The 25885-nt window shown below is 41.1% G+C and overlaps 1 protein-coding gene across 1 annotated transcript in view; it reads left to right on the top strand.

Annotated features, from left to right (window-relative positions):
* The window catches only part of LOC121873805 (probable glutamate receptor), a 52274-nt gene extending 27207 nt beyond the window's left edge, over positions 1–25067 (top strand). The window contains exons 4-12 of the mRNA XM_042377509.1: positions 7771–7973; positions 19501–19629; positions 19886–20051; positions 20574–20812; positions 21059–21243; positions 22547–22783; positions 23098–23276; positions 23375–23537; positions 23923–25067. Of these exons, the coding sequence (XP_042233443.1) occupies positions 7771–7973; positions 19501–19629; positions 19886–20051; positions 20574–20812; positions 21059–21243; positions 22547–22783; positions 23098–23276; positions 23375–23537; positions 23923–24057 (1636 nt within the window). The 3' untranslated portion in view covers positions 24058–25067. The remainder of the gene's footprint in view (positions 1–7770; positions 7974–19500; positions 19630–19885; positions 20052–20573; positions 20813–21058; positions 21244–22546; positions 22784–23097; positions 23277–23374; positions 23538–23922) is intronic.
* The last annotated feature ends 818 nt before the right edge of the window (positions 25068–25885 follow it).

Genomic DNA, 25885 nt, shown 5'->3' with positions numbered 1-25885 from the left:
TAGTTGCAAACAGGGAGTTGCTCAGAGAGACAGACAACTCAGTTGAAGTTCTGGTGAATTTTCTTGAAGAAAATGAGCCTCACCTGGTGCCTGATCAAGCAAATGTTTATGAACAGATCCTGCAGGCGATACGAGAGGAGCAGGGAGGTATGATCTTTCTCGACGCACCTGGCGGGACAGGAAAAACATTCCTGATCAATCTTCTGTTGGCCAAAGTACATCATCAGGGGAAACTTGCAATTGCTGTGGCATCCTCAGGCATTGCTGCAACACTACTAGAAGGAGGACGTACTACACACTCAGCTTTTAAACTGCCTCTCAACCTCGCTCACAATGAGAATCCAGTGTGCAACATCAAAAAAGGATCGGCAAAGGCAAAACTCTTCGAAAAATGCAGCCTCATAGTCTGGGATGAATGCACTATGTCTCACAAGTTAGCGTTTGAAGCATTGGACAAGACCTTGCAAGACATACGAGAAAATGACCACCTCGTGGGTGGCATTACAATGGTCATTGCTGGAGACTTTCGCCAGACCCTACATGTCATTCCTCGAAGCACTCCAGCTGATGAATTGAATGCGTACCTCAAGGCATCATACCTGTGGAGAAGTGTTCAGATACCCACCCCATCCACAAACATGAGAGTACATCTACAAGGAGATCAGGATGCTGGACGGTTTGCAAACCATCTACTACAGATTGGGAATGGAACTTTCCTTGTTGATTCAGAAGGACAAATAATCATTCCTCAAGGATATGGAAATGTTGTAAAGTCCTCAACTGAGCTCACTAACATGGTCTACCTAAATATTATCCACCACTACAAGGATCACAGGTGGCTACGTGAACGCGCAATTCTGGCACCAAAGAATGAAACAGTGGTTGAAAACAACATGACTACTCAGACAGCTTCCAGGCAGTGAGACCTCCTTCAAATCTGTTGATACAGTAATCGACCAGGACCAAGCAGTCCAGTACCCGACAGAATTCCTTAATTCTTTGGAGCCCGCTGGAATGCCTCCTCACCACCTCACTCTCAAGATTGGAACTCCTATAATGCTCTTAAGAAATCTTGAACCACCAATCTTCTGTAATGGCACAAGACTGGTGGTGAAGAACATGATGCCACATGTACTGGAAGCTACAATACTGACAGGAAAGCCTAAAGGAAATTACTTTTTTATACCAAGGATACCTCTCATCACCACTGACCTGCCATTTGAGTTCAAGCGACTTCAGTTCCCGGTTAAAGTGAGCTTTGCCATGACCATCTACAAAAGCCAGGGACAGTCCCTAATGATGGTTGGCCTAAACCTGGTGTTTCATTGCTTCTCTTATGGACAGTTCTATGTTGGATGCTCCAGAGTGGGAACTGGTAAAAATCTGTACATACTTGCTGCTAATGGCAAAACCAAAAATGTGGTCTACCTTAATGCACTACAGTGAGACAATGTGGAGCCTCCCGGAGGGTGGCGTCCTACCGTGGCCTAGCGAAAGAGCCGCCCGGAGGGAGGCGATTCAGCTAGTAAACAAATAAAACAATTCTATTGTAATTTAAATAGAATTTCGTCCACTGCATCATATAGTTACAAAATGAATTAAGCAATTTTGAGTACGCATCAGTCAGAATCATAATTTGACTCACCTGATGATTCATATATTACTTCATCTTCACTAACATCTGTAGATAACATGGTTGTGTCATCCATTTCTACACATATTTCCGGTCGAATCTAATCACCTTCAAACCATTTTATTGTGTACCGCCCTTGTTTGAGTTCCCAGCCTCTGTCTTCTGCTTGCCACTGTGCTGCCTTCTTCTATACTGATGACACATAGTTTGTACGCTTAATTTGTTCAGCCAAAATTGATCTGCATGGAGGAAAAAGACTCGGATCATTCTACTTAATATTTTTAAGTGATTGCCGATGAGTATCAGGTGCATTATTTTGCCTAAACAAAGCAAATCTTGCATCATTCTTACTTATAAACTTTCCTTTTCCAAGGAGAGTGCACACAAATGATTCTAATGACAATATCACCTCTGGAGATACTCTTGGATTATCCCCAACCTTGGAAAAGGCTTCCTCAAAAACCTTAGACTTTTCCATAATATCCTGCGGGCGTACCTTTCCTTTTTGCATGAATTATGATGTGTAGATGCATCCTGTAAAGACATGTATTTGCAACACTAACCTGGGCATCTGTCATGGTTTCCTTGATTTGGTTCATATGCAAAATAACGTATGTGTCTACTTACTCTTGCTGACAGCCAAACTCAGGTGTAGTCTGCAGAAACACTGATCCTCTTTTTTATTCAAATTTATAACACTCGTCTTCTATTGCTAGATAGATTTCATGACCGTCTAAAAAATTTTGTAGGTGTTCTTTTCCCATTCAGCTGCAAGGAATTTGAAGAGTGATGTCTTCAATAGGCCGGATGACAGTGATTGACTGAAGTTTTTTTATCGTTTCTGTTCAGGGCCAGCAATAACAATGTTGACCTAAGTTGCATCACGCATGTATAGTTCATTGTCTTTGTTTGAAGGACTTGTACAAGTATCACACACAAAGTCCACACGTCTACCATTAGGACACAACTTTGACAGCAGGAATTCAGCCACCCCGCTATAGGTAGAGAAACATTGCATCTATAACACAGGCATCGACTGTGGAATTTAGCTGACTGTTTACTTTCGTTTCAAGTTTCTTTTGGAGTATGTACAGACTTTCCTATTTTATTGATTAATCCATTGAGATTTGCCAGAGATGCAGGTACAGGGGTGATAGGGTAACTCAAAGTTTGGAAAGATCAATATAATTTTTTGTGGCTAGGTATAATAACCTTCCAAATAAGTCTCTTGTTGCTTGTGTCTCTTGGATCTTCATATCTTTCCCAGTTAACTCCACTTTTACTGTTGCAAATTTGTCCACTCTACGCCGTGGTATTGGTTTTTCAAATCTACTTGCTTCATTAAAACTGCCTGTTACGAACTCATCGCACTATTTCTGGCCAATATCAGAACATTGTGTCAACTCTTCTTTCACTTTTTTTGAAACTGCAGAGCCAGTTGAAATGCAATACAGATTTTCATCACTAACAGTTTCATAGTGATATATTATAGAAATAAAGTAGAGCATTTGATGACAAAACCCTATCACTCAGCTATAGTACTCACCACTAAATTATAATTCAATATGTATTATATAGAATGATAAAAATACACGTAAATGGTTAATCTTGACAAGCTTTTCCTGTAAACATAGAAAATATAACTCTCAGCTGTTATGTACAATATTTAACCCTTTGCCATAGGTTTTGGCCAGGCTGTATCAACTAAGAAATGGTATTTTGTCTTACTCATATAATATACATTTCAAAAATACTATCAAACCTTTTGACCTCAGACTGGTGATTAAACCCCCTAGCTCTTGAACTAAAATGATAGTGTAGTAGATGTAAGTTAGGTAATAATAATAATAAACGGTTTATTAATAGAGTTGCAGCCGGAGGCTGAAAATATACAGACTTACATTTGATTTAGACATGATGATATAATATGCATTGAATACATTTACAGGGCTGTACAGTACATAAATCAGGATTTGTTTATTATTTTAACAATTGGATGGTGCTGTTCTTATATCTTTTGGTGCGGGCTCTTTTGGGTTGAATTTTGTTGTAGTGGCGAACTGAGCGAGGTGGGTGGGGGCTGCCGGTGGCAGGAGGTGGCGATGACGAGGGTGGTGCATTAGTTGGCTGCCAAACCTTTCCAGTGCTTGGTGGTGGTCACTGAGGGTTGACATTTCCAGGGTGGAGAGAGCGTTGATGTAGCCGGAGTATTCTGCGCCGAGCATGATTCTCCAGGCCCTTTTCTGTACCTTCTCTAGCCGACTTTGTTGGGTAGAGTTGAGAGAAGACGACCAGGCTGGTGACGCATACGTCAGTTTGGGAAGAATAAAGGCGTTGTAGATAGTCCTCAGCTCTGGCGTGGGTGTCCCAAGTGACCTAAGTCGTCGTAGCATGTAGAGACGTTACGAGGCTGCCTTGACTGTGTTATTTACATGGGCCTTCCATTCCAGTTTGTTGTCTATAGTTACACCCAGGAGTTTGGCAGACTGCACCAGCTGGAGAGGATGGGCACCCACTGTGACTGCTGGAGTGGTGGCGGTATTGATGTGCATGACTACGGTTTTGGTGTGGTTGATGGTGACCTTGTTCTCCGTAGTCCATGCCTGTAGCCTGTCCAGGATGCCTTGCAGCGATGAGCAGTCTGGTGCGTTGTCCACTGAAACCCCCACAGTGCAGTCATCCACGTACTTCCACCTGTGAGGAGTGTCCGATAGAGCGTCGTTGATCAGGATGAGGAAGCACAGTGGTCCCATCTTGGTCCCCTGGGGAACACCGCAGGTGAGGTGTTGGAATGTGGAGTCCACTCAAGAATTCAGTGAGCCACGAGACCAGGTTGGTGGGGAGCCCTAGTGCAATGGCCTTGTTGATAACAGTGCAGTGATCAACAAGGTCAAAGGCCTTCCTGAAGTTAACAAGGGCAACGGCCAGTGATGTCTTACGTTTCTGCAGGTTTTTGTGGAGAAAATCCAGAAAGCTCACTAAGCAGTGTGATGTAGAGGAGGTCCTCATATTGCAAAATTGCTGTGGATCAATTGACTGATAGATTCTGGCAAATGCCCACTCAAAAACAAAGTCCTCACAGAGTAGACTGGGTATGGGGGTAATGGCAACTAGCCTGAGGTCGTTAGGGGACTTTGGGGTGGTGACCTTGGGGATGGGGGTGACAAATGCGGTTTTCCATTCATTTGGGCATTTGCTTTGTCTAAGGGATGCATTAATAATAGAACAGAGGGGAGTGGCAAGTTCGACTGCAAACTCCTTGTATATTTTGAGTGGGAGGTCAACTGGGGTCGTGGAGCGTTTGGATTTAAATTTCAGGAGTTTGTTGGCGATTTCATATGGTTGGACACTGGGAGGGGGGGAGGGGGAAGGTAAGTAAGCCGGGAGGAGAGTGAGGTCAAGACTGGGTAAGGTATGACATATGGTAGCAAAATGGTTATTAATTATCTCAGCTGCCTCCTCACTAGGTAAATGTGAGATGAAAGGAAGTGTGGGAGACTGACGGTTGAGACCACAGAGATCTTTTACCTTGGAGTACCACTGACCGATGCCGACTTCCTTGAGGCCGTGCACTTTCCTGGGATAATAAGTCTTCTTGGCCGACTTGATTTCCCTGATGACCTGGTTACGTAGACTTTTGTACAGGCGGTTGTTGGTGTAGTATGCCTTGTTGCGCTGCTCAATAAGTCTTTTTATGCGGGGTGTAATCCACGGGACATCATCGGGGTGGATCCTCAGTGTTTTGGCTGGAAAGAAGTGGTGGTAGGCTTTGGTGATAGTGTCCAGGTAATTATCCCACTTGTTCTGCACATCGTCTACCGTGATCACTTCAGTCCAGGGATACCGGGTTATCCATTGTCCAAAACGCCGCAGAGCAGAGTCGGGGGTGGGTCGGTAAGTCCTGGTGGCAACTGGCGGTGGTGAGAAGGTGGGGGTAGGTGACCACAGCAGGGACAGGTGTGGGCTGCGTCCCATGGGAGGCAGCGGCTGGGGGGGAAGGTAGTGGTTACCGAGATCAGTCATAATGAGGTCAAGGGTGGCATTGCCATGTGTGGGAAAGTCAACTATTTGTGTAAGGTGGAGGTGTTGGGTGATGTCACTGATGTCTAACTCATTGAAGTCACCGCATATCACTAGTTTAGCACATGGAAATCTGGATCTCAGGGAGTCAGCAGTGTCTATAATATGAGTAATCAGTACATTGGCGGTTGGTGCGCGGGGGGGATGATAGCATACACAGACAATGAGGGAGGCAAGCTGGCGGGGGTGGGAGGTGGGAGTGACCTGAACCCACAAGGCTTCTACATCTTCAGGTACATTAACACCTAGGGGTGATGGTTTGAGGTCACTGCGACAGTACAGAACTACACCACCACCTCTCCTGTCCTTTCTAAGGTGGTGAAATAACTCATAGTTTTCTATGGCACAGATCTCAGGAACAATTTGCCACGCCTCGGTAATCGCCACAATACCTGCACCAACTGACTTCACTGTGACACTGACCTCCTCCACCTTGTTGCATAAAGATGTGACATTGGACAGCAGTAGGGATGGTAGGCTGTACCATAGTCGCGGCACTTCATAGCGAGTACACTGTCTTTCAAGTACTGGCTTGACTTTCCTATGCTTGCTCGGTGTGATGATAGGGATTCGTCTGGGAATGCGGCGACCCCGTCTGCAGTCGCGGTTGTGGAAGATACTCAGCACCTTTAGTAGAGTGATGGTGTGGGGTGGAGGATAGCCAGCACCAGACTTAAGAACATAAGAACATAAGAATGGAGGAAACTGCAGCGGGCCTATTGGCCCATACTGGGCAGTCCCGTTTACACCCAACCCTTATTGCTCATATGAGTATCCAACCTATGTTTGAAGCAATTCAGCGTATTCGAATTAATGATGATATTTGGTAACTTGTTCCATTCATCCACTACTCTGTTTCCAAACCAGTGTTTACCTATTTCACGCCTAAATCTAAATTTGTCTAATTTAAAACCATTGTTACGAGTTCGCTCCTGGTTGGATAATTTGAGTACCTTTGTAATGTCCCCTTTGTTTAGCCCTGCCTTCCACTTATACACCTCTATCAGGTCGCCCCTCGCTCTACGTCTCTCAAGGGAGTGCAAATTAAGATGCTTTAACCTGTCTCTATACTCAAGGTTCCTAATGCCCGGGATTAGTCTTGTCATTCTCCTCTGAATTCTTTCCAAGGATTCTATATCCATTCTGTAATACGGTGACCAGAACTGAACTGCGTAATCCAGGTGTGGTCTCACAAGAGCAAGATACAGTTTTAGGATGACCTCGCTAGTCTTGTAACTAACACTCCTTTGTATGAACCCAAGTACTTTATTAGCCTTGTTACGAGCAAAAATACATTGTTTACTTGGCTTAAGGTTCCTACTTATCATTACTCCTAAATCTCTCTCGCAGTCGGATTTCTCTATGGCATCGTTGTTCATCTGGTACCTGGTTTCCCTGTTTACATCTCCTATACTGAGTACTTTACATTTGTCGACGTTGAATTTCATCTGCCATTTTTCAGACCATTCGAAAAATTTGTTTAGATCTTCCTGTAGTTTTGCCGAGTCCTCGTCAGATTTGATAACACGTCCTATTTTAGTGTCATCAGCAAATTTACTTATGTTGCTGTCTATGCCGATATCTATGTCGTTTATGTATATAATAAACAATAATGGTCCAAGTACTGAGCCTTGGGGAACTCCACTTGTGACGTTGCTCCAATGGGACTTAGTGCCGTTAATGCTTAATTGCCCTCCCCCCATATGCACAACCACAGTTTTTAACACAAAGCGATTGATAACTTCGTGTTTTCTTTTTTCCTATGTGATTAACAGCATATACATGGATCACTATAGATAGATAGATAGATAGATGGATTTAACTTGTGTCTTTACTAATGCTCCCAGTTTTTGTACCTCTTCTCAGACCTAACTTTTCATTTCTCTTATCCAATCCAGTCTCTTCCTTCCCCTGGCTCTCCTTCCCTTAATTTCACTTATCAATACCTCTACCATTAGCTTCTCATCACAAATTTTATGTTCGCAGTGTCAAATTTTCTTAATATATAATTTTTCAGGGCTTTTATCGTTACTCTAATCAAAGAAACGTTACTTTAGGTGGGCAGAGGCAGCAGGACTGTGGAGGATGCCTGAAACGCGCGTGGTGGCGGTTGGTCGGAGGGCGAGAGTGAAAGACTTCCTCCTCCACCACACTTTCCGCAACACTCTCCACGTCATCTACCTAGCTTTCCAAGACCTCATCCCCCATGTCTCACCACACCACGGTAACTCACGCCTCATGAAGATCACTGGATTGGAAGGTTAGTACTTGCAATTACATTTTTGTAACCATTCCTAATACTTACCCGAAAAAACTCATTTCAGATATTCATGTGGAAGGAAAGAATCCTAGTCACCATTCATCCTAGTCACCATTCATCCTAGTCACCATGAGTTCGACTAAAACAATTTTGTAGCTATCTGTTACGGCTAAAAATACGAACACTAAATGAATGACCCATAGAAAAAATTCGAATAGCTTCTAGTGATGTGGCTTTTAAAACCACTCGTGTATTAAAATGGGAGCTCATGGCCATAGCCATAAATATATTCATATAGAAATTTAGCTTCCCTTGCTAAAATAGATTTTAAGAAAATTTATTAATTTACACTAAAAAGATTAACATATTTATACAAAAAGCTGCAAAAAACTTTTTTTTTTTTTTTACGGGAATTAGCCCACCCGGGCACAGATCAAACGACTCACAACGGAGCCTGGGGGGCGAAAAAAAAAGAACGGAAAGAAATTGAAAATATAGAAAAAACGGTTATAGTGTATTAATCTACACCACGAAGATGCCGGAAAACCAGCTTTTTAAAGTGAGACAGATTGTAAGAGCATGGAAACACAGAAGAAGGCAGAGCATTCCACAGTTTGCTGTGTGAGGAAAGAAGGAGGTAATATAACGGGTTATTCTCGTGTGACCGACATCCACAGAGAAATGGTGGGCACCGCGGGCAAGACGTGTGTTACGAACCCACGGCCTTGCCGGCGGTACACAGGATGCCAAATCCACTGAACATTGCCCGTTAAAGTACCTGTAAAAGAGAGAGAGTGAAGCAACATTGCGGCGAAGAGAAAGGGGAGAGAGATTGTCGACTAAAGGAGGAGAGTTAATAAGACGAAATGCCTTTGATTCCACCCTATCTAATAGTTGGACAGAAGAAGAGCCACCCCAGATATGAGAGCAGTACTCCAAGTTAGGACGAATGAATCCCTTATATACTTGGAGCAACTGCTTAGGAGTGAAGTAGCTGCGGCATCTGTACAGCATTCCCAACTTTCGGGAGGCAGCTTTAGTTATACTAAGGATGTGTGATTTCCAGGACATATTGGACGAAATGGTGAGGCCTAACATATTTATTTCAGAATTTGGGAGGATGATAGCGTCCTGAAATGTAATTGGTGGGAGATCGTCTAATTTACAAAGTGTAATTGGTAAATATTAAGTTTTGTTACTATTGACCTTAACCAAGTTTGTATCTCCCTGTTCAGAGATGCTGCACAGATCCGCGTTGATAGAAGTAATGATATCAGTTCTAGAAACAGATCTAGTTTGAGAGTTAGGAGGAAGGGGAAAATGTGAGGAAGAATGAAGAGTAGAATCATCGGCATAAGAATGGATAGAATTAGTTGTAGTGTGAAGTAAATCATTGATAAAAAGAAGGAAGAGAGTTGGTGAAAGAACAGAACCCTGAGGGACGCCACTATTGGTAGAGAAAGAGCGAGAAATCAATCCCTCGACAACAACTGCCATGGATCGATTCTCAAGGAAGCTAGAGATGAGAAAACAAAGCGGGGGAGAGAAACCAAAAGAGGGAAGTTTAGATAGCAAAGACTTGTGCCATACCCTGTCAAAAGCTTTGGAGAAGGTCGAGGGCCACGACAAAAGTTTCCCCATAATCCCTAAGAGAGGATGACCAAAGGTGGGTGCAATAGGAGAGCAGATCACCAGTAGATCTCGCCTGGCGAAAGCCATACTGGTGATCCGACAAAAGAGAAAGGCGTTCAAGGTGACGGAGAAAATGGGAGTTCAAGATCTTTTCGAAAATCTTAGAGAGAGATGAAGTTAGGGCAATGGGGCGATAGTTAGAGGGATTAGAATGGTCACCCTTCTTCGGGATGGGCTGAACCAAGGCATGCTTCCAAGAAGAAGGAAAAGTTTTGGTTTTGAGGCAAAGGCGAAAGAGGCGAGCAAGCACAGGGGCCAGGGCTTCAGCACTCTCCCTCAGAACACGAGGGGGTATTCCGTCCGATCCATGCGCCTTACTCACATCCAACCTGGATAACACACCGGCAACCCTGCGAGTGGAAATTTTCAGTAGGAGGTGCAGGGGTACGAGGGATAGAGTGGGAATCGTCTGAGGTGGAATTACAGGAGAATAAGGTGCCAAAGAGGTTGGCTTTGTCAGGGTTGGCTATAGAGTTATTGGGACGGAAGAGGGGAGGAAAAGAAGGCGTGCAGAAGTTGTTACAGATGTTTTTAGTTTAGGACCAGAAGGATTTACTAGAGGAAGAATTAGTCAGGACAGAGGTCTTTCTTTTAATAAAATTCCGCTTGGCCCGACGAAAAATAGCCTTACAACGATTCCTAGAAGTAATGAAAGAGGTGTGGGTAAAAGGAGAAGGAGATAGTTTCATAGCTCGATATGCCCTATCTCTCACCCTGCAAGCAAGAGAGCAGGAGCGATCAAACCATGATTGTAATGTGAAAGTTTTGGTAGAAGATGGTATAAATGCACTCATACCGCCCTGTATTACCCCAGCAATGCTGTCAGCACATACTGAGGCATCCCGAGTGGAAAAGCAACATTCATCCCAAGGAAAGTCTGTGAAGAATTCTCACAAGGATTGCCAGCTTGCCCTCCGATAGTGCCATAGTTGACGTTTAGAGGGGGGTGGGGGAGGTGGTCGTGCCCATTTTGATTTAATAGAAATAAAGCTGTGATCAGAAGACCCTAAGGGGGCAAAAATTTAGTATGAATAGTGTGAGGGGTTAGAGGTAAAGCAAAGATCAAGAATGTTAGCAAGTTGATCGTGTCGATCAGGAATGCGTGTAGGGTGTTTGATTATTTGTTCCAAATCATTAAGTAAGGAAAAAGAGAGTGCCTCAGCTCCACCTGGGTCATCCCTTGCAGAGCCAAGCCACTCTCTGTGATGTACATTGAAATCCCCTAGGTAGAGGATCTCGGTGTTGGGGTGTGTGGATAGCAACGGCTCATGGCAAGAAATGAGATAGTCAAAGAGTTCGAAATAGTTGGTAGAGTTGGGAGAACAGTATAGGAAACAAAGAAAAATAGTCACAGTAGGTAGAGATATTTTTAGCCAGATGACATCATAAAGGGGAGATTCATGATCCGTGAGTCGGGCTATAGGTGTACGTGTATTGCAGTAGGCGCATACACATCCCTTAGAACGGAAGCAGGTATAAAGGTTGTTTTTAGAGACTTGAAAAGGTTTGGGTGAAGCTGCTTTGGTTAGTTGAAGTTCGGAGAGTAGTAAGAAGTCGGGGGAAGAAGTTGATAGATGATGCTCCACAGAAGAAAAATTGGATCTCAGGCCACGAATGTTGGAAAAATGAAGTGTGAAAAAAGCCGATCCTCCAGCAACCGTGGTGGCGTCAGTTGAGGCCCCAGTAGCTTGATGATGATCAGGTCGGCCCTTGGGTCCACAACCTTCCCGACCAGTGGGACCCATCCGAGAAGGCCCCGCTTCAGTATTAATATCAACTGACATAGGAGAATAAAATAGAATGAATAAAAAAGATCAAGAATGAGTCCGGTTTTATTTGTGGTGTTGTCAATAGTAAGAGAGACAGTTGAGACCCTGCAATTGTGTGTAAATGAGGTAGAAAGATATATCAGCAACCTGGGACCTGGTCACAATTTTCGTGATGCCATATAGCAGCAGGATCTACCATTAGACAACACATTATGCTTCCAATATCTTCCCAGGCGGTAGTACCTCCCTGTTTGGTAGCTGCCTACTACCAGTACATAATTCTATCTTTTATGGTGTTTGTGTAATATATTTTTAAAACTTGAACAGGACTTCGTGAAATCGACACACACACACTACTACTACTACTACTTTGCTGTCACTCGGAATCGAGTATGATGATCATCCAGCTATGATACAATGATATGAGTTATTCGAGATGTCTCCTAGGCTAGTGAGTTTTGAGGTGACTAAAGAGCCCGATACGGGACCCGCGGCGTCGTCCACATTCGTTGCACATGTGGAGGGATCCATCTAGTACGGGAGGGGCGGTGGCAGCGTCTTTCCGACGTTGGCGCTGGTCTGCCTCGCTTTGCAGTCGGGCTAACACGAAAGTATTGACACCTTCTCGTGTGGTGCTCCTCCAAGCGTTACGATGTGGAGTAATCGACTCCCAGGCGAGAGGGTCGACTTAGCATCTTTTCAGGTTTGTCTAAAGACTATCCTTATACCTTTTCAATTGCCCGCCGGAGTTACTATTCGCTATGTGACTGTAAAGTAGTTGCTTTGGCAGTCTAATGCAGTCCATGCTTCTACAGTTGGTATCAGCAAGAATACTGGCATTTGTTCTCATGTCGTCCCAGCGAACTCGGAGGATTGAACGTAGACTACGTTGGTGAAAGTTTTCAAGTGCATTGAGGTGCCTCCTGTATGTTACCCATGTCTCACTGCCATATAGTAGGGTGGGCAGGACCACTGCTTGATATACGTGCAGCTTTGTTGATAATTTCAGCTCCCTAGAGCTGAAGACACGATTTCGAAGTCTGCGCAAGGCTTGAGATGCACATCTGATCCGATGCTAAATCTCTTCATCGATATTTGCGGTGGTGGACTGGTGGGAGCTGAGATACCGAAAGTGGGCAATATTAGAGGGGGTAGTACCGTTAAGCTGGATGGATGGTGGAGGTGTGTCAGAACCAGGGGTTGAAAGAGAATCTGAGTATTACATACATTCACCTCAAGGCCCAAGTGTGCATACGCGTCTGCATAGGTGTTCAGGATCACCTGCAGGTCGTGTTCAGTGTGAGCAACAAGGGTGGGGTCGTCAGCATACTGAAATTCAGTAATTGAAGCTACCGACACATTTGTTGTTGCCTGGAGTCGTCTTATGTTGAAAAGACCCCCTTTCACCCAGTACTCAATGTTCAGCCCGATGGCTAAATTGGCACTGGCACGAGTATGGAAGGCAGCCAAGAAGATGAAAAGAGAGTTGGTGCCAGTACCTTGTTTAACCCCTGTTTGGATGGGAAAGAACTCTGACTGGGTGACATTTTGCAAGACACTACCGTTCATGCCATCGCGGAGTTGCCTCACAATGGCGATGAATTTTGGTGGGCAGCCAAAACGGCTGAGGGTCCACCAAATGGCTTCCCTGTTGACCGAGTGGAAGGCCTTGGTAAGGTCGATGTACAAGTCACGTTGCTGTTTTCTGCAGTCCTAGACTTTGTTATATTTCACACAAAGCCTGTTCATCGAGTTTATGGCGCCGTGAACCTCCAATAGGGGACTACCCGTGCCTCGTAAGTGATCAGAGTAACGTTTCACCATAAGATAGTAGGTTCGAGTCCTGGCCGGATGAGGTTGTTGATTATATGTAGAAGTCTTAGCGCTTTATGGGCTAATGAAATATATATATATATATATATATATATATATATATATATATATATATATATATATATATATATATATATATATATATATATATATATATATATATATATATATATATATATATATATATATATATATATATATATATATATATATATATATATATATATATATATATATATATATATATATATATATGGAGAAAGAGAAGAGAGAGAGAGAAGGAGCTTAATCAGATGAGGCTAGAAATAGATGGAACAGATAGCCAGGCACGAGGATGAGGTACTATGGAGAAAAGACAGTTTGTCAGCAACAAGAAAGACCTTAACAGGACCTATGACCCGTATATTTTGCCAATGACCCCCCTTGGACTTACCTAACATGGTTAATTTCAAATATTTGTTGCCACATAGCAGCTTCTCAGTTTCTCAGTCCTATAGAAATTCAGTTGCCTCTGAGGGTTCTTGAAAAAAAAGGCTAAAACTTAAAAGATTGCTCCTGTGTTTTTCCTTTCCTGTACGTTTTGTCCAAGATTTATATTATTATCCTAGGAAAGATGTGGAAGCATAATGTATTGTCTAATGGTAGACCCTGCTGTCATATGGCATTACGAAAATTGTGACCAAGTCCCAGGTTGCTGATCTGACTTTCTGCCTCATTTACACACAATTGCAGGGTCTCAACTGTCTCTCTTACTATTGACAACACCACAAATATAACCGTACTCATTCTTGATCTGTTTTATTCAGTCTATTTTAGTCTCCTATGTCAGTTGTTATTAATATTGAAGCGGGGCCTTCTCGGGTGGGTCCCACTGGTCGGGAAGGTTGTGGACCCCATGGCCGATCTGATCTTCATCAAGTTACTGGGGCCTCAACTGACGCCACCGAGGTTGCTGGAGGATCGGCTTTTTTCACACTTCATTTTTCCAACATTCGCGGACTGAGATCCAATTTTCCTTCTGTGGAGCACCATCTATTAACCTCTTCCCCCGACCTCTTAATACTTTCCGAACTTCAACTGACCAAAACAGCTTCACCCAAACGTCTTCAAGTCTCCAACTACAACCTTTATACCTCCTTCCGTTCTAAGGGAGGTGTATGCGCCTACTGCAGCACACGTACACCTATAGCTCGACTCACGGATCTTGAATCTTCCCTTTATGATGTCATCTGGCTCAAAATATATCTACTAACTGTGACTATTTTTCTTTGTTTCCTATACTGTTCTCTCAACTCTACCAACTATTTCGAACTCTTTGACTATCTCACTTCTTGCCATGAATCATTGCTATCCACACACCCCAACACCGAGATCCTCTACCTAGGGGGTTTCAATGTACATCACAGAGAGTGACTTGGCTCGGCAAGGGATGACCCAGGTGGAGCTGAGGCACTCTCCTTTTCCTTACTTTATGATTTGGAGGAACTAATAATCAAACACCCTACACGTGTTCCTGATCGACACGATCAACTTGCTAACATTCTTGATCTTTGTTTTACCTCTAACCCCTCACACTATTCATACTCAATTTCTGTCCCCCTTAGAGTCTTCTGATCACAACCTTATTTCTATTAAATCAAACTGGGCACGACCACCTCCCCCACCCCCTTCTAAACGTCAACTATGGCACTATCGGAGGGCAAGCTGGCAATCCTTGCGAGAATTCTTCACCGGCTTTCCTTGGGATGAATGTTGCTTTTCCACTCGGGATGCCTCGGTATGTGCAGACAGCATTGCTGGGGTTATACAGTGTGGTATGAGTGCATTTATCCCATCTTCTACCAAAACTTTCACATTACAATCATGGTTTGATCGCTCTTGCTCTCTTGCTTGCAGGGTGAGAGATAGGGCATATCGAGCAATGAAACTATCTCCTCCTATTACCCACACCTCTTTCATTACTTCTAGGAATCGCAGCAAGTCTATTCTTCGTAGGGCCAAGCGGAATTTTCATTAAAAGAAAGACCGCTGACCTGACTAATTCTTTCTCTAGTAAATCCTTTTGGTCCTTAAATAAAAACACCTGTAACAACTTCTGCACGCCTTCTTTTCCTCCCCTCTTCCGACCTGATAACTCTATAGCCAACTCTCCCCCTGACAAAGCCAACCTCTTTGGCACCTTATTCTCCTCTAATTCCACCTTAGACGATTCCTACTCTATCCCTCCTACCCCTGCACCTCCTACTGAACCTATGCACTTTCCTATAATCTCCACTCTCAGGGTTGCCGGTGTGCTTGCTCGCCTCTTTCACCTCTGCCTCAAAACCCAAACTTTTCCTTCTTCTTGGAAGCATACCTTGGTTCAGACCATCCCGAAGAAGGGTGACCATTCTAATCCCTCTATCTATCGCCCCATTGTCCTAACTTAATCCCTCTCTAAGATTTTCGAAACTATCTTGAGTTCCCATTTTCTCCGTCACCTTGAACGCCTTTCTTTTTTATCGGATCACCAATATGGCTTTCGCCAGGCGAGATCTACTGGTGATCTGCTCTCCTACTGCACCCATCTTTGGTCATCCTCTCTTAAGGATTATGGGGAACTTTCGTCGTGGCCCTCGACATCTCCAAAGCATTTGACAGGGTATGGCACACGTCTTTGCTATCTAAACTTCCCTCTTATGGTTTCTTTCCCCTACTTTGTTTTCTCATCTCTAGCTTCCTTGAGAACCGATCCATGGCAGTTGTTGTCGAGGGATCGATCTCTCGCTCTTTCTCTACTAGTAGTGGCGTCCCACAGGGTTCTGCTCTTTCACCTTCTCTCTTCCTTCTTTTTATCAATGATTTATTTCACACTACAAATAATTCTATCCATTCTTACGCTGATGATTCTACTCTTCACTCTTCTTCACATTTTCCCCTTCCTCCTAACTCTCAAACTAGATCTGTTTCTAGAACTGATATCATTACTTCTATCAATGCGGATTTGTGCAGTATCTCTGAATGGGGAGGTAGAAAATTGGTTAAGTTCAATAGTAATGAAACTCAATATTTACCAATTACACTTTGTAAATCAGACGATCTCCCACCAATTACATTTCAGGACGCTATCATCCTGCCAAATTCTGAAATAAATGTTAGGCCTCACCATTTCCTCCAATATGTCCTGGAAATCATACATCCTTAGTATAGCTATAGCTGCCTCCCGAAAGTTGGGAATGTTGTACAGATGCCGTATCTACTTCACTCCTGAGTAGTTGCTCCAAGTATATAAGGGATTCATTCGTCCTAACTTGGAGTACTGCTCTCATATCTGGGGTGACTCTTCTTCTGTCCAACTATTAGATAAGGTGGAATCAAAGGCATTTCGTCTTATTAACTCTCCTCCTTTAGTCGACAATCTCTATTCCCTTTCTCTTCGCCGCAATGTTGCTTCACTCTCTCTTTTAAAGGTACTCTAACGGGCAATGTTCTCCATGTATTTGGCATCCTGTATATTGCCAGCTAAGCCGTTGGCTCGTAACACGTCTGCTTGCCGGCGGGTGCCCTGCGTTTCTCTGTGGATGTCGGTCACACTAGAATAACCCGTTACAGTACCTCCTTCTTCTTCACACAGCCAAACTGTAGAATGCTCTGCCTTCTTCTGTGTTTCCATACTTATACAATATAATACTCACTTTAAAAAGCTGGTTTCCAGCATCTTCAGTTATGCACAACCAGATTAGCACAATTATAACCTTTTTCTTCCTCTATTTTCAATTTCTTTCTGTTCTTTTTTTTCGCCCCCAGAGCTCCGTTGTGAGTCGTTTATTTCTTGAGTGGCCTAATTCCCGTAAAAAAAAAAAAAAAAAAAAAAAAAAAAAATATATATATATATATATATATATATATATATATATACTATATATATATATATATATATATATATATATATATATATATATATATATATATATATATATATATATATATATATATATTATATATATATAATACGATGAAGCGCCCCTTGGACAAAATCCCGAGCCAGCACAAACACACTTAAATTACTAAAATATGAATTCTCCGTGACTCGTGGAATGAAAGCACCTGTGATTGAGGTGAATGAGACGCACTGTAAAATTTGACACTTCTATTCCCTCCAACAATACAGACACAAACAATAATGGTACACCAACATATGCGCACCTCTTAGGGTGGCTTAAAACACTACACTGGGGAGCAAAAGTTATACAAGATATCAAAATTATTAAGAAATATTAAATGCATTAAAGGAAGACTAAATCAACAGTGTTACTTACAACAGAAAGGAGGAACCTCATGTGAAAACAGTTCCCTCGTTATCTGACATCAATTAGTGACACATAAACCTTAGAAAATAATAGTATCAAAAATATTTACGGAATATTAACTACACCTAGCAAGACAATATCAGTCACAGAGAAATAGTATCAAATATTAGGACATGTTACCTACACACATGAACAGGCTTTAAGGGCACTCAACAGAATAATATCAGTCACTGAGAAATAGTATCAACAATATTAACAAATTATTAACTCCACCATGAACATACCTTAGGGGCATTCAACGAAATAATATCAGTCACTGAGAAATGGTATCAAAATATGAAGAAATTATTGACTCCACCATGAACAGGCCTTAAGGGCACTCAACAAGACAATGTCAGTCACTGAGAAAATGGCATGAAACATTAAGAAATTAATAACTCCACCATGAATAGGCCTTAAGGGCACTCAACAAAATAATACCAGTCCCTGAGGACTGGGAATAAACAATATTAAGAAAATTATTAACTACATACACATTCTAAATATACCTTACCACTATTTCCCTTAAACATGCATCACACAGGCTCAGAACACATCCATACTAGGAAATGGAAAGTGTCTCAGAGTACCATTAGACTCCTGGTCTCAATGTGTGATTGTTCATTCACTCAGACTGCTTCAGTTTACACTCAGTGCATCCATGGATGGGAAGAAAGAACGTCAGCAGGTGACCCTGACCAGTAGATAATACTTCTAGCTGACCGTAGACACGTGGTGTTGTGAACCCACTTGAGAAGAACTGATCAACTAGTGCTGATGCTGGTCCCACGTAATTTTAGTTGTCTGGAGGGATCCCAGCTAAAACCTTGCTAACCAGTGACAAGCCTGCTCTGATCGTTCCAATTGCGACAATCGCCAATCATCAATCGTCAACGGTAGTCATCAAACGGCAGTCATCAATCTCAGTCAAGTGGGTTCTGCCGAAACCCTGCAATGAACTCACTGTTAGCTATTGTTAACTTCTATCACTGCCCTATCTTAACCCTGTCTGAGATCGAATGAAACTTACTTGCAACACTGATGGCCGTGCACGCAACGAGGCGAGACCACGTGATCACTTTCTGTGGCAGATACTCGCAGGCAGACGTCTGTGTGGCCCTGGCGTCGGTGCCTTACTGACGCTTCCCAAGCATCTCTTCAAGACGCTACCCTGGCCTAGTGACGTCATCACTCACAACTAAATAGCTTCTTTGGGACACACGTAACATTTTTAGACTGTGAAACGATCTACAATAAATTTAAATTTATTAATAGTCCCTTAACTTCATGAATCGCATCCATATAAAGTACATTAAATATTATATTGGCCTAGTTCATAATGCTCCCACTGCGCTTGGGTGGCGTTCCTTGCGCTTATTTCTTGCCACGAGGCATGGTCGGTCTTGGCTTGACTTACTGATGTTCAAACGTCTCTAAATATCACACAGTAATGAAATATATACTATATATATATATATATATATATATATATATATATATATATATATATATATATATATATATATATATATATATATCTTGATAAAATCACACACGGGAAAATGGAAACAACAGAGTACCTTGGCTTTCGTCTTTATTCAAGACATCTTCAGAATTTGCCTGAAGATGTCTTGAATAAAAACAAAATTTTCATTATTGGATTTACGCAGTATATATATATATATATATATATATATATATATATATATATATATATATATATATATATATATATATATATATATATATATATATATATATATATATATATATGTGTGTGTGTGTGTGTGAGAATGTGGCTGGGTGTGTATGTGTGTGTGTGTGTGTGAGAATGTGGCTCGGTGTGTATGTGTGTGTGTGTGTGTGTGTGAATCACTTCATTGAATAGCATAACCTTCTACACAGCATCAGTGAGTGAGCGTGTGTGGGTGTACCTGCGGTGTATGTACTGCAACAACGGGGAGGCGGACGTCCAACCTATCCATCAGTATAATATTACCTCAGTTCCTCAACCTACTGACAACCTTTTCACAGGTGGGGGTCTTCAATTATTCTCCTTACACACTTTAAGACATATCTCTTCTTAGTGTTTTCACTGCAGACATTTGATCCCATATATTTTTCACGCTTTTAAGGGAATTTATTAATTTTAATATCTTCTGCCAGTGATGTATTTGAGTTTCATATACTTGAAAAAAATATATTAAAAAAAAAAGACGATTTATGACTTGGTTTTTCAGAAATTTCGTCATGACACTACATTTCGTCCTACAGAAAACTTTCTCAACAGAACAAGTGAAGACCTTGATGGGTCGAGAAATGACGGTTGTGGCAGTTCCTTACTTCCCATACGTGGACTATACACCTCTCTCCGATGAGCCAGGTGGCCTAGTTCAGCTCAAGGATTCCATAGACACCCGGATACTGGAAGCCTTCGCAACTGCACTTAATTTCACGTAGAATTCTTTGTTTGTTCAATGCAAAAGTTTTCTTAATTTTATTTTCATATAGCGGGTAAAGTACGTCAAAGAACTTTCTTAGACTGGGAAAAAGAAGAGTAAGGAAACAATCTTTTGTAAGCGTCGTCACTTTTCTTTGACAGATGAATCTAGCGTCATAAAATGGTTAATATGGTAAATGGTTAACATGTCGGGTATATTACTGTCTTACACTGAATAAAAACATGGCAATCATGTAGAAGTAAAGGAGGTTGAAGATTATATCATGAGGAACTGATGTATAGCAAATGATTAACACTTACTCTCATACCTTCAGTATTTGTATTATTCATTTATTATGACATATATTTCAGACCATCTGTTACAAGTGCAACTCATTATTTTGATTCTGTAGCACTGGTGGATCCTTTTAATTGATACAAAAGTCACTTTTCAAACAGTTGTCAGCAGACACAATGAAAAGGACCTCTGATGCGTTTTGCTTAATAATATCTCAGGTCCATTTTCTTTTGCGTACAGTTATGAGATTCGCGAAGAGCCTGAAAAAATATGGGGTATGAATGAAAACGGCACATTCACCGGGATGGTTGGTCAGCTTCAACGTGAGGAGACCGACTTCACCACCATAACGGGTATATCCGCAGAACGCTTAGTGATTATTGAGTTCCTTAGAACTTATCCCTCTGATCTGATGACAGTGACTTCTCTGAAGCCTTCACTCCTGCCCCAACTCCTATCGTTAATCCGACCATTTGAAGGTATTAATAATAGAACTTGATGCTATAGAGAAATAGCTAAAACTAAAATGATGACAAATGATTTACAGTGAGATGACACCATCTTGGATATATTGTGTGTAATATAGTCCAGAGACACATGTTGCACTGATCATAGTGTCACCGATAAAGGTTACATTATTTTTCCTTACTTCTTTACGTGGTTACATAATATCACTTACCTCTAAATTATTAAGTAATCAATTCATTAGCTCTTCCATCCTGCAGGAGATCTCTGGGTGGCACTGTTGCTGAGCGTGGTGGCGTGGGGAGTCTGTATGTGGGTACTACAGAGGGCATGGCAGTGGGTGACAGGAGGTCTGGGTATTAAGTTCAGCACCTCCATTTTATACGGCTGGGGCGCCCTCCTGGAGCAGCCGCCATCCGTCCCCTCAGCTAGTGACTCAGGAAGAGTAAGTCTGTTCTTACATTTAATATATTCAAATGGAACTATACTGTAGATGTACCAATAGTACAGTATTGTGTCTGTAGTATGCAGGATATTCTGTACAGTATTTAGAGGCTGATTTTCTCCATCAACAATCCTGAGTATTGTTACAACCTTCACACTTTCTTCTAGGACTCACTGGAGGATATATAGTCAGCCATAGGCCCATTATATCAGAGGAGACTCTGAAATGACATCTTCTGTTAACAGAGAGATTAAATGTTAAACACAGACCCTTAACTTACTTCTGACTAGCAATCTCCTGACAGCTGACAGGTGTTTATTTTATTACCACTGTTCCCTCAAAACTGGTTTAATCAAAATACAGCTTTAAACAATACAACAAAATATATTTAACAACAAATAAAAATAAAATGTGCTCTCCATCCATGTACTGTACATACAAAAGGCCACAAATCAATTCACTCAAAATAATGTTACCTCCACCAAATACAAGGCTCTCTCACTGCTACAATAATCTTTAGACTATAATGAACATATTACACTTTAGTTAACACCATAATTATCCATGATTGCCCAGGTAACAATAGATAAATGCATACCACACAAGCTTGACCCTCCTACCACATCAACAACCTAGCTAGAGAGTCTCCAAAACACATATGTTCCAATACTTTCTTGTTTCAGCAACATATAATTTCTAATTATTGTTATACTTCACAAATGCTTCTCACAGTCTTTCATAACTGTATGAAAAATAAAAATTTATTCAACAAAGTTTACATAATGGCACAAATACTAATATGCATACTAATACAAAATTATCAAGACATTTTTATAAATCTTTGCCATAAGCTTGGAATTTCGATTCTAAGGAAAACGGGACACAATTAAACTAAATAAATAGGGTAACTAAAAAAAAAATTAGGGAAAGTGGAGATGACTGTAGTATTATACAGGTGAAGATGGTCAATCAGCCGCCTTGTCAACTTTTAGTTAAAGTTACAGCTGGCGGTGAGTTGGCTTTCTGGTCCTCGCCATAATTGTATGGAGAAGAGTTTCAGTTTATATGATCCCCTTGTCACTCTTTCCCATATATATATATATATATATATATATATATATATATATATATATATATATATATATATATATATATATATATATATATATATATATATATATATATATATATATGTGTGTGTGTGTGTGTGTGTGTGTGTGTGTTTATCACCATTTCACACATATACTGTGCAGGTTTTGATGTGTAAGTGGTAACTTGATCACATCTTCTGCTATGTGTGTAGATGTTGGTGGGTTGGTGGCTGGTGTTCTGCCTGGTCATCACCACGGGCTTCCGTTCATCACTGATCGCCCACATGACAGTCCAGGGTAAGACGCTGCCTATAAAGACTTTCGAGGACCTGGTGAGTCAAGACAACTGGAAGTGGGCCACTGAGCCTTGGCTACTTAAGGGCATTCCTCTTGATTTCTTTTCCAAGAACACCAACCCGGTGGTACAGAAGCTGTACAAGCATATGGAGGTTAATACATACGTATTTTTCATAAGTTTACCAATAACAACGTACGATAAAGAAAATTAGCTTCACACACACACACACACGTCCAAAACAATTGATATCACAAATTTTATATCTAAGTAAGTGACAAATTAATTCAATAACACGTACTGTAAACAAATGATCACGTACAAAGTTCAATAAAAAGAATCACATTAAAACAAACAGAATAATAAAATATTTTTGTATTTCTGTAATTATCATTATTGAAATAAACACATAATGTACCTTGTCCTTTTAAGATTTGCTTCGAGAACAGAAAGCCTTTATTTACTCAGGTGTTAGGAGCGGATGAGGCACTTCACAAGGTGCTGAAGGGCGGCTTCAGTCTGGTCGACTTTGAGAACTATATTAACATCATTGTTGCCTCTCGCTACGCTGATCAACATGGCAACAACCCATTCTACGTCAGTAAGAGAGGTGTCTCCATTTTAGCTACCTTTGGTTGGAGTCTTCGGTAAGTTTATTGTTTCTATGTCCTATGCAAGTGACTTTCTGACTTTCTTGTAATATAGACTCAGATATTATTGCCTTCGCGGTTTTGTTCCATTTAAGGAAGGGCGCACCATTCTACACGCGTTTTCAACAGCTGAGGTCTCGGTTGGAAGACGCAGGTCTTATAAGCTACTGGACTAAAGAAGTTATGGCTAGACGCGTGAAAGAGAACAGAGAAGCGAACCCACCGAATTCTGAGGCAGCCCAGGCATTCACGTCACAGGTGAACACTAGCTACTCTTCTCTCCCCATTAACAACACCACATCCACTACACTATCAGTTGCACTACCTCCAGCAAATCATCACCTACACAATATCAACTACAGAATCACCTACACTGCATCAACTACGCTTTCATCTACACTACATCAACTATACTATCATCTATACTACATCAACTACACTTCCATCTTCACTCCACTACATTTTGCTGCCCGAAGCAGTTACTGGTACTATTCTTTCTCTCGACGGCTGCTATATATAGTATCTAATACGTGTGAAAATGTTTGTATGGGTGATTACTCTAATAGAAAGGTCTTTAGTGATTGATGTTAATGATTTTTACATATAATATTAAAATGTGACAAAGAACTTCTGTTTTCTGCAGGATGACACGAGAGAGAAGCCACTTGGGATGCAACATATGCAGGGCGCCTTCTATTTGTTATTTCTGGGGTTTTTTTTGGCCTTCCTTGCCCTGCTGGGGGAGAAGCTTACTCACTCCCGCTCCTTGGCTTTGTAACGCTCCTATTACACCATCACCTCTGTTGAGGAGCAATGTTTCAGGGGAAATGGAGATGGATTAAAGAGAAAAGTTATACCTATGTACAGAATCTTTGTAGGTACTCCGTTAATGCTCTTTCTTTCTCTCTCTCTCTCTCTCTCTCTCTCCCTCTACGAAAAGAAGGTTTTCGTAACATTAACAAATCTGCAAACAAGGATGAAAGAACAAACTGATAAGCATCTTTATACTTATAAAAAAAATAAAGTGCACTAGAGATCATACAAGTGTTTTTGTCAAATTTATTCACTGTGGTTGACTTGCACTGATGGGGGTTATATAATTATAGGTAAACACCATAACAGGGCGTTCCACAGAATGATAGTCCAGGGTATAAATTAATTTTAGTAAGCACAAGTTCTGTCGAATAGAATTTAAATAAAAAGTCATGGGCCCTCCCAGATGCCTTCGTGGGCGGACTGAGGATGCATTATGGTAGTAGCACTATTGAGTGTAGTTCCTCAGAACATCATCTGTTGATGTATCTATAAAACAGGGAAAGCGATGATATATCCCTGTGAATGTGCAATGTTGGAAAAATCACTGGAAGTTCTCCTTTTAGCAGGTGTACTAGCAGTGTATATATCCTATCCATCTCCCTTCTATTGTTCCTTCGTAAGCAATATGATAAATTATTTGTTTTATTACTTAATGTACAGAATACAAAACAATTCATCATTTTGTATAAATTAAACGGGTGATTCCGTAATTAACTTTCAACCAAAAACCAGTCAACTTGTCATAAAAGTTTATTTTAAGGGAAGACGTTTGCTACAAAAGGAAACACTGTCACACATAGGAAGGAAGTGTTTGACAGAAACAAATAAGATTACATATAGCGTCGACCCACCCACAAGAAACCAGTTGTTCAGGCTTACAAAGACTGAGAGAGAGCTTATGTACACAGGGTGACCTTACAAAACATGAGGTCAGGTAAAAAAATATGACATCCCCTAATCCACACACCAACCACAGCAAACATAAGAAGAGATTACAAGAACGGGCGACATAACTAGACATGTCACGTCTGGTAAAAAATATGAGACCTACTCATCATCTATCATACATCTACATTACATGTTTTCAAATAATTTTTAACCTTGGGCCACTGACAAATAAATTTGTGTAACATATCAGTTTTGTACTGACCATCACTAAGGTTTAAAGAATATATTTCTCTAATCAAACTTGCTTCAACTAGACGTCTTTCTGTGACACATGATGGTTTATACACTTCTAAACTGTTTTCCTAAGCCATGGGATGATTATTGTTCCTTATATGAACGAAACGTGAACTGCTTTCAGGGTGACCAGTAATAAGGCCACAGAAAAAAAAGTCACAGAAAAAAAGTCACAATTTTGGCCTGGAAAAAAAGTCACAGAAAAAAGTCACAATTTTGGCTAGGAAAAAAAGTCATAGGAAAAAAAGTCACATTTCCATTAAACACCATAGATACTAATTAAAGTAATTAAACAAATAGTATTTTAAGTCGCTTATTAACTGACAATACAAGGCAATGAAACAAAAACATTTATGTCAGTCGTTTATTGGTAATATATAACATGTACACATTGAAAACAACACACATAATGCCATAGTATTATAAATACTCGAAAACAATCAGAGTTTATTAAAAACCTTTAAAACAGTCATTTATTGAAGTACTTACATGACATGTACACGTTGAAAACAACTTACATAATAGCATGACATTACATGTATATTTAGTGTTGATGATTAAGACGAATATTCCAACCGACGCCATGAAGAAAATCTGTTACAATCTTG

The sequence above is a fragment of the Homarus americanus genome, unplaced genomic scaffold (assembly GCF_018991925.1).
Source record: "Homarus americanus isolate GMGI-L3 unplaced genomic scaffold, GMGI_Hamer_2.0 scaffold25827, whole genome shotgun sequence".
NCBI lineage: Eukaryota > Metazoa > Arthropoda > Malacostraca > Decapoda > Nephropidae > Homarus > Homarus americanus.
This window is presented reverse-complemented; position numbering and strand designations above follow the sequence as displayed.